The sequence below is a fragment of the Macrobrachium rosenbergii genome, chromosome 19 (assembly GCF_040412425.1).
Source record: "Macrobrachium rosenbergii isolate ZJJX-2024 chromosome 19, ASM4041242v1, whole genome shotgun sequence".
Taxonomy (NCBI): domain Eukaryota; kingdom Metazoa; phylum Arthropoda; class Malacostraca; order Decapoda; family Palaemonidae; genus Macrobrachium; species Macrobrachium rosenbergii.
In genome coordinates, this window is record NC_089759.1 from 36681657 (window position 1) to 36695591 (window position 13935).

At 39.4% G+C, this 13935-nt stretch overlaps 1 protein-coding gene across 1 annotated transcript in view; it reads right to left on the reverse strand.

Moving 5' to 3' along the window:
- Window positions 1–13701, reverse strand: part of LOC136848845 (midnolin-A-like) — a 205575-nt gene extending 191874 nt beyond the window's left edge. Inside the window, exon 1 of the mRNA XM_067121629.1 lies at window positions 13189–13701. Within this exon, the coding sequence (XP_066977730.1) occupies window positions 13189–13469 (281 nt within the window). The 5' untranslated portion in view covers window positions 13470–13701. The remainder of the gene's footprint in view (window positions 1–13188) is intronic.
- Between the last annotated feature and the right edge of the window lie 234 nt (window positions 13702–13935).

A 13935-nucleotide genomic window follows, 5' to 3' on the forward strand; every position in this document is an offset into this window, starting at 1 on the left:
GGATGCCACAAAATGTCATGTGATGCATCACTGACATAATTCATCTATATTATAGGATCACCGTATCACCTGCTGTCACCTGAGGGACCTCAATGGGCAGTCGTTCTCTTTCCCTACATATGCAAAGGTGACGAACAGGGCCGACATTAATCAGAAAAAAAATACGGACTGCTGAGACAGCAAGACTCACGGGGGTGCCAGAAATGTGTTCCTGTGTGATGATGCTACAACACACTTCTGGCCCCTTCCCACATGTTTCTGTCTGGCGTCGCACGAAAAGTCTACAGCAAATATGGGTAGTAAAACTCAAGTCAAGGCGCTTGTTACTAACCCCACGCCACCAGCAACTCCGCTGCTTGCCAGGAGAGAAATAATGGCAGAAAGGTTGCCTTATATCTGCGCTATGATACACAGTATATCACGCAATGCAAGACCAATGTTTTCTTTTAGTCTTGCCCTGTGATGCAGTTTTCTTTTAATTACAAAATTAATTCATGTATCAATACAGAATGGATAGGACATGGTTACAAAAACGGACGGCGAAACAAAACAATGCTATAATATCCCACAAACAACACACAGCAATCAGTTTTGTAACTATATAAGCCCAATCAAAAGCAAATGACACGCAATGACAGGTTTATGACTACAGGTCTCAACTAATGTCTTGAAATTACAACCAAATAAAGAATAATTAACTTTGCATCAAATAATTCGTTGTGCGTGAGGCATGTCCAATGATCACCAACTCTAGCGCACAAACTAATATCTATTCAGAATATTTAAAATGTCACCTACAAAAAAATTCCTTTCAAACAAATTATTTGGAAAGTGGAGTAAAACTGAAATGTGTCTCTTTTCCACATTAAGGTTAAAAATAAAAAAAAGCAGCACCATCTAACTTCTTTTTATTTTTTTTTTATTTTAAGAACTTTCCAACAGAACTATATTTTTTGTTTGAGAAAATGGTCTTCTGAAACCGACGAAGCTTCAAATGCCATACATACAGCCGTGATACACCCAATGTGAGCAAGATAATTTTAACCAGACCATTTTATACCCATTTCCCGGGACCATATGCAACCAGCCATCATAGTTCCTCATTGGACGGGTTGGTATCGTTCTCAGCTAGCACTCTACTGGACCCCTCGTTCGATTCTCCGACCGGCCAATGAAGAATCAGAGGAATTTATTTCTGGTGATAGAAATTCATTTCTCGTTCTGATGTGGTTCGGATTCCACAGTAAGCCGTAGGTCCCGTTGCTAGGTAACCAACTGGTTCTTAGCCACGTAAAATAAATCTAATCCTTCGGGCCAGCCCTAGGAGAGCTGTTAATCAGCTCAGTGGTCTGGTTAAACTAAGGTATAGGCTACTTAACCAGCCATCATTAACCTCATAAGAGAAGCATCGAACCGTCTGAATAACAAGTAAAGACCACACTATACCTGGTAGAGGTGGCTACCATGAAAATATATAACAAATATAGTTAAGGAAAAATGGAGAGGCGACTGCCTCCTGCCTGCGCAATAACAATAAAACACACCAAGACTCCCAAACCCGAAATTATTATGAAACGTGGGCCATAGCAATTCCTCTCACAGTCGTCCCTAAACCAGCCGGGCTACACCCACACGATCATCCGCCATCCACACTGGGGCTACCACCCACATGACCCTCACACCCACTCGAACGTAAAGGACAATGGCATCAGAAAAGGGAAGGGGATACGATGCGGGCGGATATACACGACTGTGGCAAGTTCCGTCCACTTGAAACACAGGTAGGCTAAGCATACATAGCCTACGTACATACGTACTTACACACACACACACACACATACTTGAACCGCAATGTTTACGCGATGAGTAAGATTTTTCAAGCTTTGCCAAATGTACAGTTTCTGGTGCAATTCAGAATCGCCCACTGAAAACTGCTTCCACCATCGTTCCAACTCTCCGAGATTCTTGAACAGATAGGCCTATGACAGTTTTGCAAAGATTCCCGAAGTTGACAGGCGTGTTTACATAAAAAAAAATGAGACAATTTGCTGATGCGCTATAATTAAACTTTAAAATCAAGGTCTTCTGACGAAAACACCAATCACGCCATACTAAAGAATCAGCTTACTTCCCAATTCAGTCAAAGCACACATAACCGTAATCAACAGAAGCTTTCCGACATAACATTGACAGCCAAATTTAATGATCGAAGTCTAGCCGTTACATTGTGTCATTATAAAACTTGCAGATTAATATTTCTCTCTTAAGAGACCAACGCATATTCTTAAATGACATGTGAAAATAGTTAAACACTTAAGCAACTTGGAAAGCTACGAAACGTTCCGAGAATGATTGAAAGTAAGAGTCTGAAAGCAATGTAGCTGGGGGTTGAAGGGACGCAACAAAGAACCTTCAGTGCCGCCTACAGTGTGCCACACACGACAGGGCACAAAGCGACAGCCTCTACCGCATCTAAATTCCATCAGAGCTCACAAGCACAATCTCCATTTCTAGACCAGCCTCTATTACCTGGCGTCGCCTAACACATCTAGGCGACTAAGCCTACAGGACCGGATGTTACGAGGGTAAAACTATCCCAAAGAAGGGCACTGACCCACATTAGGCCTAAGTTAGAGAGAGAGTCCTATTGCTTCGTACCAACAAAGGCGGCCTTTAGCCGATGGAAAGAGAATGGAGGGTTTCGTAGTTTGCCAAAGGTTAATTTGTTGGTCAGCACATTCCTTCTATACATGAAAAACTACTCCTATTTCCGCACATCATACTGTATAAACCGAGTCTAATTTCCTTGCGAAATTAATATACAATCATGAATTTAATCAATAAAAATTAATGCTCCGATATTCCAGTCCAGGAAGGAAAGGTCCGAAAAAACAGACATAGAAACTTGAAAATGTGGAAATGCGAACTCTCTTGATGTAAAACTGTCTCGTACTGGTTGCGACATTACAACCGAGTCGGCTACTACGGCACAAGCTCCCACGGCGGCCCATTTCATAGTAGCACGCTGAAGCCACGCCCTTTGCTTCATAGCATTATAAAGAGCTTGAAGCTTGGACAACAAAAGATTAAAGAGCTTGAAGCTTGGACATCAAAAGATGGGAATGACGAAGTGGAGAGATGAATGGAAACTGATAAAGAAGATTTAGTGAAGGCAAGAAGAACATTAAGCACTTTAAACGAAAGGGAATACAATAATGCTATAAACACACGGCCTACGCAGAAACGCCCAGCACCCTTTAAACCAAAACACAGGCGGGGGAATGTGAGAGGCGTCCCTTTTTCCTTCTCCCAACAGGAGAGAGCGAAAGGAGATTAGGCTAATGTACTGCGCTGCACTTGTAGGGGGATGTGGCTCCTAAAGAAGGAACTGTATTGCAAAAGAGATATGAAAGCGTAGAAGTGAGCTGACAGCCTTCTGCAGTCTGCTTCTGTGGTTAGGATACACGAACGAATGTGCGTGTGTCACACGTAAAGAGAACTCAGTTCGTTGAGTATTAAACGAATTCCAAACCTATAGCATATTATGTCCACTGGACTATTCGAACGCCGCCAATGCTGATCGTTACATTAACAGGTAATTTACCAATAGCCACGTCGTTCGCTAAACATTACAGTTGTCAACCAGGTGTATTTAGCAACATGAAGCGAAATAATCAATTCCATTAGTTTTAAATAAAACATGCAACTAAGAAAAACGAGCTCATTTTTATTTCACAATCCCAAACCGTTTTAAAGTTGTTCTTTTGGTACGATACTTTTTCAGTTTTCTTTCAACGAATAATATTTTCCATTGCAGATAATCATTCGCAGTTCTTTACTCTTTTTTCATTTAAATGACATTACTTGCCCCCTATCAGGTACATATTTAAAGCATATTTCTCATTCCACTAGAGAGAGGAAAGTTTTCATTCTAGGTGTTCCTGACACCATCCAACTGGTGTGACAAGTAAAACGATGCAATCAGTAATGTATTTGGCTCTGCCACTTTGAGGAGAGCAATCTAGCTCAATCCTGAACTAATCATGAAGTCAGTCACCATAATTAAAAGTTATTATTAAGACTTAAATAGTAACTATATTTTGAAGGTCCTTTACAGCATAATTTCTTAGGAGAGGCTGCAATAAAGTGCATTTATTTTGTGAATGACTTTTCAATTCTTCTTTTCCTTCTTCAACATGGAAGGAAATGGGGGAAATAGTAAAAGTGAAACATTTAAGAATAAATGCCCCCTACTACAATATCCTCTAAGAAAAATAACTAGGCCTATATGCGTGAACATTCCCAAGGGGTTCAGGCCGAAAGACTATCAGGCAACTTGCCTTTCTATTTCCATTAACCTTTTGGAATAGAATATATTTTAGTGTGAAACACACACACACACACTAAGTTCTTCATGGCTAAACATTCGTGGAAAAAATCCCCAACCCATTTATCTATTTACAAAGTTTCATACTGAAGGGGGGGGGGAGAAAGAAACTTGTAATAACAATAAATATGGAATGTAAATGTGAATTCAAGTATTTTCTCGTGCAACAATGACAATATGGAAAATGCGCTCCATATTTAGACTTGCCGTCGCCCAGTCCTGCTTCTCCAACTGCTGAGCCCCACAAATTGAAGTAGACAGAGTAAAGTTGGAAGAACGAGAATATGAATGGAGGAACAGCAAAAGGAATAAAATGGGGTTGCAGCTAGAGGCGCAAGGGACGCTGCTAAGAACCTTAAGTAACGCCTACAGTGTACCACGTGAGGTGCACTAACGGCAGTGTCCCCCCTGCGGGGCTAAGACAAAGAAATGACAGCTTACAAGTTTCCAGAGTGTATCACGCTTCCCATCATCATCTCCCTCAATGACTGGGCTCTGGACTTCTCAGGGGCTAGCACTCAGCTGGGCCCGCGTGCGAGTCTCCGACCGGCCAATGAAGAATTAGAGAAATTTATTTCTGGTGATAGAAATTCATTTCTCGCTATAATGTGGTTCGGATTCCACAATAAGCTGTATGTCCCGTTGCTAGGTAACCAACTGGTTCTTAGCCACGTAAAATAAGTCTAATCGTTCGGGCCAGCCCTAAGAGAGCTGTTAATCAGCTCAGCGCTCTGGTTAAACTAAGGTATACTTACTTTTTACTTCTCAGCATTTATTAAACAACACAGCTTCAACATCCCAAAATCATCTTTCTGAACCCGGGTGACTAGCAAGGTAGACAATGGTCGTTTTCATTTTCATGTGGTACAATATTACTCCTGTTCTTGTTTTCGCTTCAAAGGTGTGGCCTGTGCTTCCATTAACCCTCCCAAACTTACGGACAACGACACTCCTTTCTGTGATGCTAACTTCGGCTATTACCTTTCACTGTGTTTTATACCCCATTTCTTGCAACGCCTTTGCTGGGTTCATTACCCTAACTTTTGTGCTTCTCTACCAAAGAGACTTCATTATACATTAAGGAAAGCTCACAACTGAAAAGAAATGCCTAGAGAAATAGATATATATGCACTATAGTATATATGTATATATAATATATGTGTATACATATACATATATAAATTATATACATACATACATGCATACATACATACAAAGGACGTTCTTCTAGTGGCTAGCTAGCGAAAGGTTGCTCTTGAATAAACAACACTGTGGAATGGAATCTTACTCATGTTCACCTCAGTAAAAACCCACTATACCTATGTAATCCGACATGAGACCCCGGCTTTGTCTTACGAACCAGATATGGTAAATTATTCAACACCCAACATCATCCTGAGCATCCCGACCACAACTCTCTCCATATTTTCTCTATCTCAAATCTTCCTCACTTCTAGCAAGAAAAAAAAATTCTTCACTTTTCACCTCTCCCGCTTCCTTACGTCGAACTGCTGACCTCTGCTGACCTATGTGGTGGCAGTTGGTGATCGTCAGTGGACTGTTGTGTATCTCAACAGAAATGGGCAGAAGGAAAGGCAATAGAGATGAGTGGTGAGTACTGAGTTCAAGTGCAAATCATCATATAGGCCTAGCAGTCGACTGAAAACTTGAGCCTACAATCGCTTTCGGAATTTTTATACCATCTTGCCCCCCCCCCACAGTTTCGTCGACAGATGCGCCAGTACCCGAGAGAGAGAGAGAGAGAGAGAGAGAGAGAGAGAGAGAGAGAGAGAGAGAGAGAGATCTTGAGTTTGCATGCCCCGCAATAACCATGGAATCACACACCAACTTTTTTCAGAATGTGGGAGACTGCCATATGTGCGGGCCGGCCTTCCCCTACTGTCGCAACGGCGCAACTTTCCAACCATCTTCGTATATCCGCCTCTTATCGATTCAAGGAAAATGGGAGCTGGCTATAAATGGAGACTGCTGGATAAAGAAGCCCACGGAACGGAAGATGGCTTCAGGGAAAGAGGCGTCCAGGGGGGGGGGGAGGAAAATGGCGATCATGGAAGACAGTAAGCACACAGGAGGAGCGCAGGGAAACCTGCCAGACGAGAAGGAACGACCACCGACAAAGGGCACCAACGATGTCCCTCGTCCCCTTTCACTGCCTCCACCACTGCCCACTTTTCAAAAAGCCACCCGCCATACCCGGGAGTATCTGGGTTGGTTGCTCTGTGCCTTGAGATCCACACCAAGCCTCTTCATATTCTCATAAACACCTTACCACACTTACGGGCCGTGTTTAGCCTATGTATGCTATGGGCCGTGCTACCATAAGGCCGGCCTAATCTTAAATCAACCACCAACACATAGGACGAAGACCGTGATTCTGTGAATAATTTCGGCAGAGATTTCGCTTTCAAAGGTTCCCGGCGTTAGGCATAAACACATTCAAAAGTAAGGGCTAGAGCAAAAAAGAAATAACCTGGTAAGCAAGAGTTTGAAGGTCTTCCATTTCCATAATAATTGCCTCATCACAGCAAAACAGTGCTAAAAAAAAGTACAGCGAATAATGAAAAATAACAAATGAGCAAACAACACAAAGATGCGGAAAAGTGCGGGCTTCTACATTTCTCCTATCCAATCACGAAAAGCTTCTGAAAAGGTATGTTAAGTGTTGAATTTCTGGTACACGCGACGCTAAATGAATTAAAGATTTCAAGAAAAATCACAATCGACAATCACTGTGGAAGGAAACATGAACCAACCTTAAAAGAAGGGCCTTAGGAGGTAGGCTTAGCAGTAAAGGCAAGCACTAAATTTGACAATTTATGATCAGATACAAATCAGGCACAAACCCAACCCGTCCTCAACGCAAGGCGTAAGTAAATCAAGGTCTAAATAAGCCTAGCCGTGAGTCTACCACACTCCTCGGCCATACTGATACGAAGGTGGAAGGCCTATTCTAAACGTTGTCGCCCAAGCACCCTCCTTTCTTCGGCCTAAATTCACCTCCTTCCTCCAAACCCATCTACTCCCCTTTCTTTTATTACATATAAAAGCTGTTCTGGGCAGGGGCTTAAACAAGCCTTCAACTTTCCCGCGCTCTACACCCTAACGTGATACCGACAGCAATTAAAAGAAAATGTGATGATGAGGTGGCGGCGAAGGGCAGTTTCAGTCCGTTGCTTTGGTTGTGTCTGGAATCGCAGAAATACAAGATTCTTATCAACAAATGGACGCTTACGCACGAATACGAGTTTTCTTCTTAACAATTGTGGCTTTCCGTCCTGTGGGGTGTCGTTTTATCTCACCCTTAACCTTCTAGTGTCATTCCAACGTCTATCTTTGTCAACATGCTGTCCTTCTGAAGTCTCTTCCACATGTATTCAGTATCTGACAGTATATTTTTTCCTAGGTCTCACATTTATTCAGGGTCGGCGAGTTTTCATTAACATTCTCTAATATATATACCTCGTTCACTAAATGGCTGTTTTCCCAAAGATGGGCTGCCCTTAGAATGAATAGCTTTCCGGTTCATCTACAATTTTACAAGGCATATATATATATATATATATATATATATATATATATATATATATATATATATATATATATATATATATATATATATATATATATATATATATATATATATATATATATAATAGTGATGAAATCAGTAGTAGGTTATGAGGCTATTAAAAGTGCAAAAGTACATATCTGGTGAAAGTGATGAATTCCACAGATTCAGTTACGTTATCTTCCTCATGAGAAGGCTGCTTTGTAGCACATTGAACCCGCCCGATACAAATCGCAGAATTTACATCGCTTAGTCTACACACACACACACACACACACACACACATATATATATATATATATATATATATATATATATATATATATATATATATATATATATATAATAGAAATCATATTCAGTGTCTCTTCATTAAGAGAATCCAAATTTCGATGCGACTTCTTAAATTGTGAGTTACCAAGTACAAACTAACCTTAACACATAGTAGGAATACTAAGTAAAACTTCAATACTATAATGTATTACTATGTACTTGCTTCAGATGTTTGACTTTAGATTTCATTTTTTCACATAACTTATATTCTTCCCTCAATATTTCATTACTTTTGTTACGTCTCCAGTCTTTGCAGATAGGCTATGCTCTTAAGAATGGCGACATTCTTGGAGAGATATTACATCAACCTACTCTCATGTTTATCAAATTTGATAAGACTTCACAACATTTCCTTGAGATTATTACAGCTAGTTTTGAATTTTCTTTTATGCAGCCCACATTAGTAAAAATTCTTTTTCGTTCTCAGTGCAGTTAGGTCTGCTGTCACTCTTGCTTCTTTAATGCACAAGAACCCACTAACTATGTTGACGTTTTGCTAGGCCATAAAAGACATGAGGTTGTCTTGGGTGTGCAGCAGAGGTGGTACAATCATTTATTACAGCTAGGTGATGTGGAAATTCCAGATATTTGATATGATCAGTTCTTTGTGAAAACTTCTACTGGAAATCAACAGTAACGACTAAAAAATAAAATTATGATCCATAATAACCTGACTTTGAGTTGTGAGGGGAGAAATCTTGTTTATTTATTAACATGCCAAGTGCCTACGATAGTATGTTGGGCAAACAAAGCGACACAGAGGGATAAAAAAAAAAAAATAACATCAATATAGACTGTCCTACTGCACAGGAGATGAGTTACATGCAGAAGTAGGGTCTACTTGCCAAATTATACAGAAAATCCTAGATACAAGCTCAGAAAATCAATGACAGAATCATCACCAAGAGCAAGAGGTTTTTATGGAACAAAGAATTGTGAACTGTTTCCCCCACCTGACAAAATATTTAGGCAAAACGGGGAGAGAGGTAGAAGAAGAGGCCATGCAAGGAACAAAGAAATATTTTGGATGTTGCTCCAGAGGAACCGGATCCAAGAGACGGAGTAAAGATATTTTGAGGTAAAACTTTTCCCTGCAATCTAAAAAAGAAAATATCAGAACGTCATCTGGACAACAACGAACCCAAGTCAACCGAGGAAATAGTAAAATTATTACCAGATGTAGGACAGAAATCTTCCAGGAACCAACCAACAATGACTTTTATCAACAAAAGAAGATAACTGTTAAATCTCTGTAAAATCCTTCCCAATAAGAACTTTAAAGATGCTTTCCTTCTAACAAATTCTGAGTCCAGTGATAGTGGGCAAGTGCACAATGCCAGTTCTGAATAGAGTACATGTAATCAGTTAAAGACAAACGATACAACGTGCTATTTTGTGAAGTGTGAAAGTGTGACTCATATTAATTATTTATTACTTAGTCACTTTAAAAACAAGGATATCAGCTCACGTTGCTACACTGGACTCCAGTGCACAACAGAGAATGTGTGACTATTTAGTAAAGGAACTAGGAACCAAAGCTATAAATTGTTGAAACACTAAATGAATAATTTTAATCACAGTACTGTATTTGCCAAGTTTTATTAAGAATCAGTGTGGAAAAAACTAGGATTGCCAATACAAGTAGCCTACAGTAGATAGACCTACATTTTGTGAATGGAAGAGTATGAATACTGAAGCCATTAGCATGAAAATAAATGCTATAAAACAATATCTACACCACAAGCAATCCCAAAGTGCCTTACAAGATAAAATAGCTGGCCAAAAATTCGTTATAATACTGGAAAAGCAGTATGTAATTTCGGTTGTAAATGTGGCAAGAGAATTTTTCATTTAAAGTATGTATACCCTACTATAGAAAAATTGTATTACAGTACTTGAAAATGTTATGTGAAATTGGCATCTTAACTGATAACAGCAACAGATGTAAAACGATAGCAGAAAATAAAGCTGGTGTCATGAAGGCTCTGTTGTTCAAACAGAAATAGCTTTATATTTATGTAGTCTATGGGATGGCCAAATTTCACAACAATTCTAGTTAAAGCAAGACTTATGGTGTACTTATCAGTTTGAGTTATAAAACATCTTGTTGGCTGCACAGTATGCTAAATCAAACATCTGGAACTGTGCTGTAACAGAAGAATTCGTTGTCCCCTCAGACTCCAAAGATGGTAGATACATATAACTCATAAAGGACAAAAATCTTAATAATTACATATAAAAGTAATATAAAAAAAAATGTAAAACTGCTTATGCATGATTTCAGTACACCATACACATATTTCTCAATAGTACAACAATTATATTGTAAGTCCTTAAAGAATTCCAGAAAGAAATCTGTCACTTTTTTCCCTTTGATAAAACATCATAACAACATTTGAGACGAATGGAAAATGAAAGCCACGGGTAAATAACTGGGAAATGTGGCCGAGAAGTTGAAGGAAACGGCTAATACGGACAAACCAAAAACTAAAGAGCAAGAATGTTTTAGTGCTAAAATCAAGCGATCTTACAGTACAAGCTATGCAATGGAAGAAAAACATCATGTTGGCAATTTTTAAGGCTCCAATAAAACGTACAAAGCAAGCAAAAGATGAACATCTACTCATAAAGTGCCCAGATGCAAAAGAAATACACAATAAACAAGACCACTAACATCAAGATGTCATAGGCCTATATACCAAAGGACGATAAAGAGATGATTACAGCATACACACAAGATAAGCAAACCCACGGCTTGAAGGTCTAGTTGAAAAGTCGACAACATTTCATCGTAGAATGCTCACCGAAGATAAGAAAGAATATGGAAAAGTGCACTGATAAGCTACAAGTACCCGGTAAGTGTTGCATTGTCTACGATAGACAACATGCAATAGTGCTTTAAATTACAGAATTTTGGGCTTGAGTGGTAAAAAGTAGAAAAAAAAAAATGTACTGTGGAACTTTGAATGGAAACAGGTTAAATTTTTGTGATGCAAGTAAGACAGTGTACCGGTCTACGTACTTTGCCAGTGTCTAAACATAACAAGAAAAGATTATACCAGAAGTACAAAGAAGTGGCAGCAAATTAAAAATACCATACAACTGATGCTGGAGAACAACTGAAAATGGAGTGCTCACTTCCGAACATTCAATCTGTGAGAAACAAAACTGAAATACGTAAACATCTTACAAGAAAAAATCTGACTGAAAGCTTCATATTCATCATGAAACATGGGAAAGTATTGATGAATGCAGAAAATATGAAACAAGGATATTGAAACAATAATTTACATCCCATAAAAAACGATAAGATGTGAAATACATCTGCAATGAACTTCAGACGTTTTCAAAACCTGTTACGACACTGGAGAACAAGTTATTAAAAAAAAAAAAAAACCTATGCACTGAAACTGAAGAATAAAAGGAACCCATCAAAGAGACCAAATGAAGTTTGACTGATGGGTCTCCAAAAATAACCCTGGACGATGATGTTGGGGCCATGGACCCTTTTATTTCAAGAAAAGATGGCCACACAACAAAATGGCTCCTACGAAAACAGACCCACTCTTTTCAAAACGCCCTCAAACTTAGCATATAAGCTGAGCTCAAAATTCTTGCTTGATTTCAAGTAGTACTTATACTGCATGAAAGTATACAAATGATAACTATTCATTTGATAATGTTGTGCTGGCATATCAAAACTGTAGATGTTACTAAAACATTCCCAAATGATTTTATACAAATAACACAATGAATAGAATTGGATAAAAAAAATACAGAAAAATGTTAACCTAATACTTTGCGATAGGCTAAATAAACATACAATTACATAATTAGTAATGTATCTAACACTACGACACTTTTAATATGTTGCAATGAATGAATATTACAAATGTGAAAACTTTTATAAAAAATATCAACATATTGCCAAAACCGTCTCCTAACAGCTTGAGGTGCCATGTTTTAATTTATGAGACAAGGTGTTCTTGTGAGTCCTCGGTTAACTAAGGTATTTGCACCTCACCACAAATCACACAGAATCTTCCTGGCACGGTCTAAAGTGCTGAAAGGATGGCAATGAGCTCTGATATGAGGAGCCTATATACAGCATAACTAAAATTTACTATAACCAAATACATCAATTTTGCTTAGCTGAAAAAGAAGGCAGCAATTTACTGTAGAGAAATGTTGCCGGTATTATTGCTAAACGGACATTCCGTTAACAGAGCTTGTTAATTTTCTTCTGACAAAGTCTTGAAAAAAAAAAAGATCATTCAATATGGGCTCATGCGTAACAATGTCGATTTTCGTGGCCGAAATATAAATTTTGTGGCAAGTTGCTTGGAATCGTTTGCGGGTCGAAAACCACTTAACTCTGGGCTAATGCTTAAATAGTACCTTGCTTACTTGCACCATCACTGCCTTATATAACCTTAAATATTAAAAGAAAAAAAAAATTATCTAGCCTGTCCTGGTTCGAGGGTCCGGAACTGACTAAGAAATTGGTTTTGGACTTAATTAGCGCATCCTGCACACAGGTTTGGTAAGACTTGACAAAATACAGTAAGCTGCCGGTATATGCAGAGAAATTTCAATTTATACTGAGAAAGTTCTATCGTGATGCAGAGCTCTGTGCTGAGCTTAACCTATGTCCCTTGATGCCTCGAGCACTAAGCCATTATCTAAAACAAGGCTTATCCCTTGTAGGTACAGTAACTCCATACGAATTGCTAAACAGCCTTCCGGACCATCCAACACTTAGGTACCATAAGGCTTGTTATGTAAGACTGCAACGAGGCAAGAGTCTTACATTTGGACAGAGTGCCCGAATAGCCTAAAATCCGGTGCAGAACAAAGGGCCCCACGAATTCAGACTTACCTGTCTTTGTAGAGAAGGCATATCCTCTCTTTGGGGACCCTTAGCCTTTTCGAAACCAGCCTGCGGAGGAATTCAACCGAGTCCGTGGCGGCCACCCGCAGCTCAAACTGGCCGCCCGTGGTGGGCGTCACTTGCACACCCACCATCTCCAGCGCACGCCCGCAGGCACAACGCCCATCTTCCAGGCTGTTGGATGTACTTTGTCCGCCACCGCTTGTACTGCTGCTATTACTACTATTGTTATTATTACTATTATCATTGGCGGTGTTCCGCTCCATCATTTTGGACCCAAAGGACCCAGACAGAACTTAAGGTGGGTTATGAGGTATATTTTAGATGCTTTGGGCCACCGATTTCTATCAAATAGACAATCTATCTTGGCTAGGTAGAAACTAAGGTGGCCAGTCTTCAATCCATTATTACAAAATAACACAAACTCCCAGATTTTAGATTTTCGTAATCCAAAGAGCAACGGCGTACATTTGTTCACAGCACCCTGTCTCAAACCAGACTGACTGGCGGCTTCCCAATGGAGGTCGCCCCAGCTATCTGAGGTGCCAAGTAGCCATATCCATTTATTATTATTATCATTATCATTCTTATTATTAGTGTCTCAATGTTATTCGCATGACATCGGTAAATTAATTTTGGTGTACTTGCCAGTCTCTAATCCATGCAGAACAAATGTAAGATCGCAAAGTAACCTGAGAATGGAATCCGATAAATTTGCCCTCATGATACTCTTCA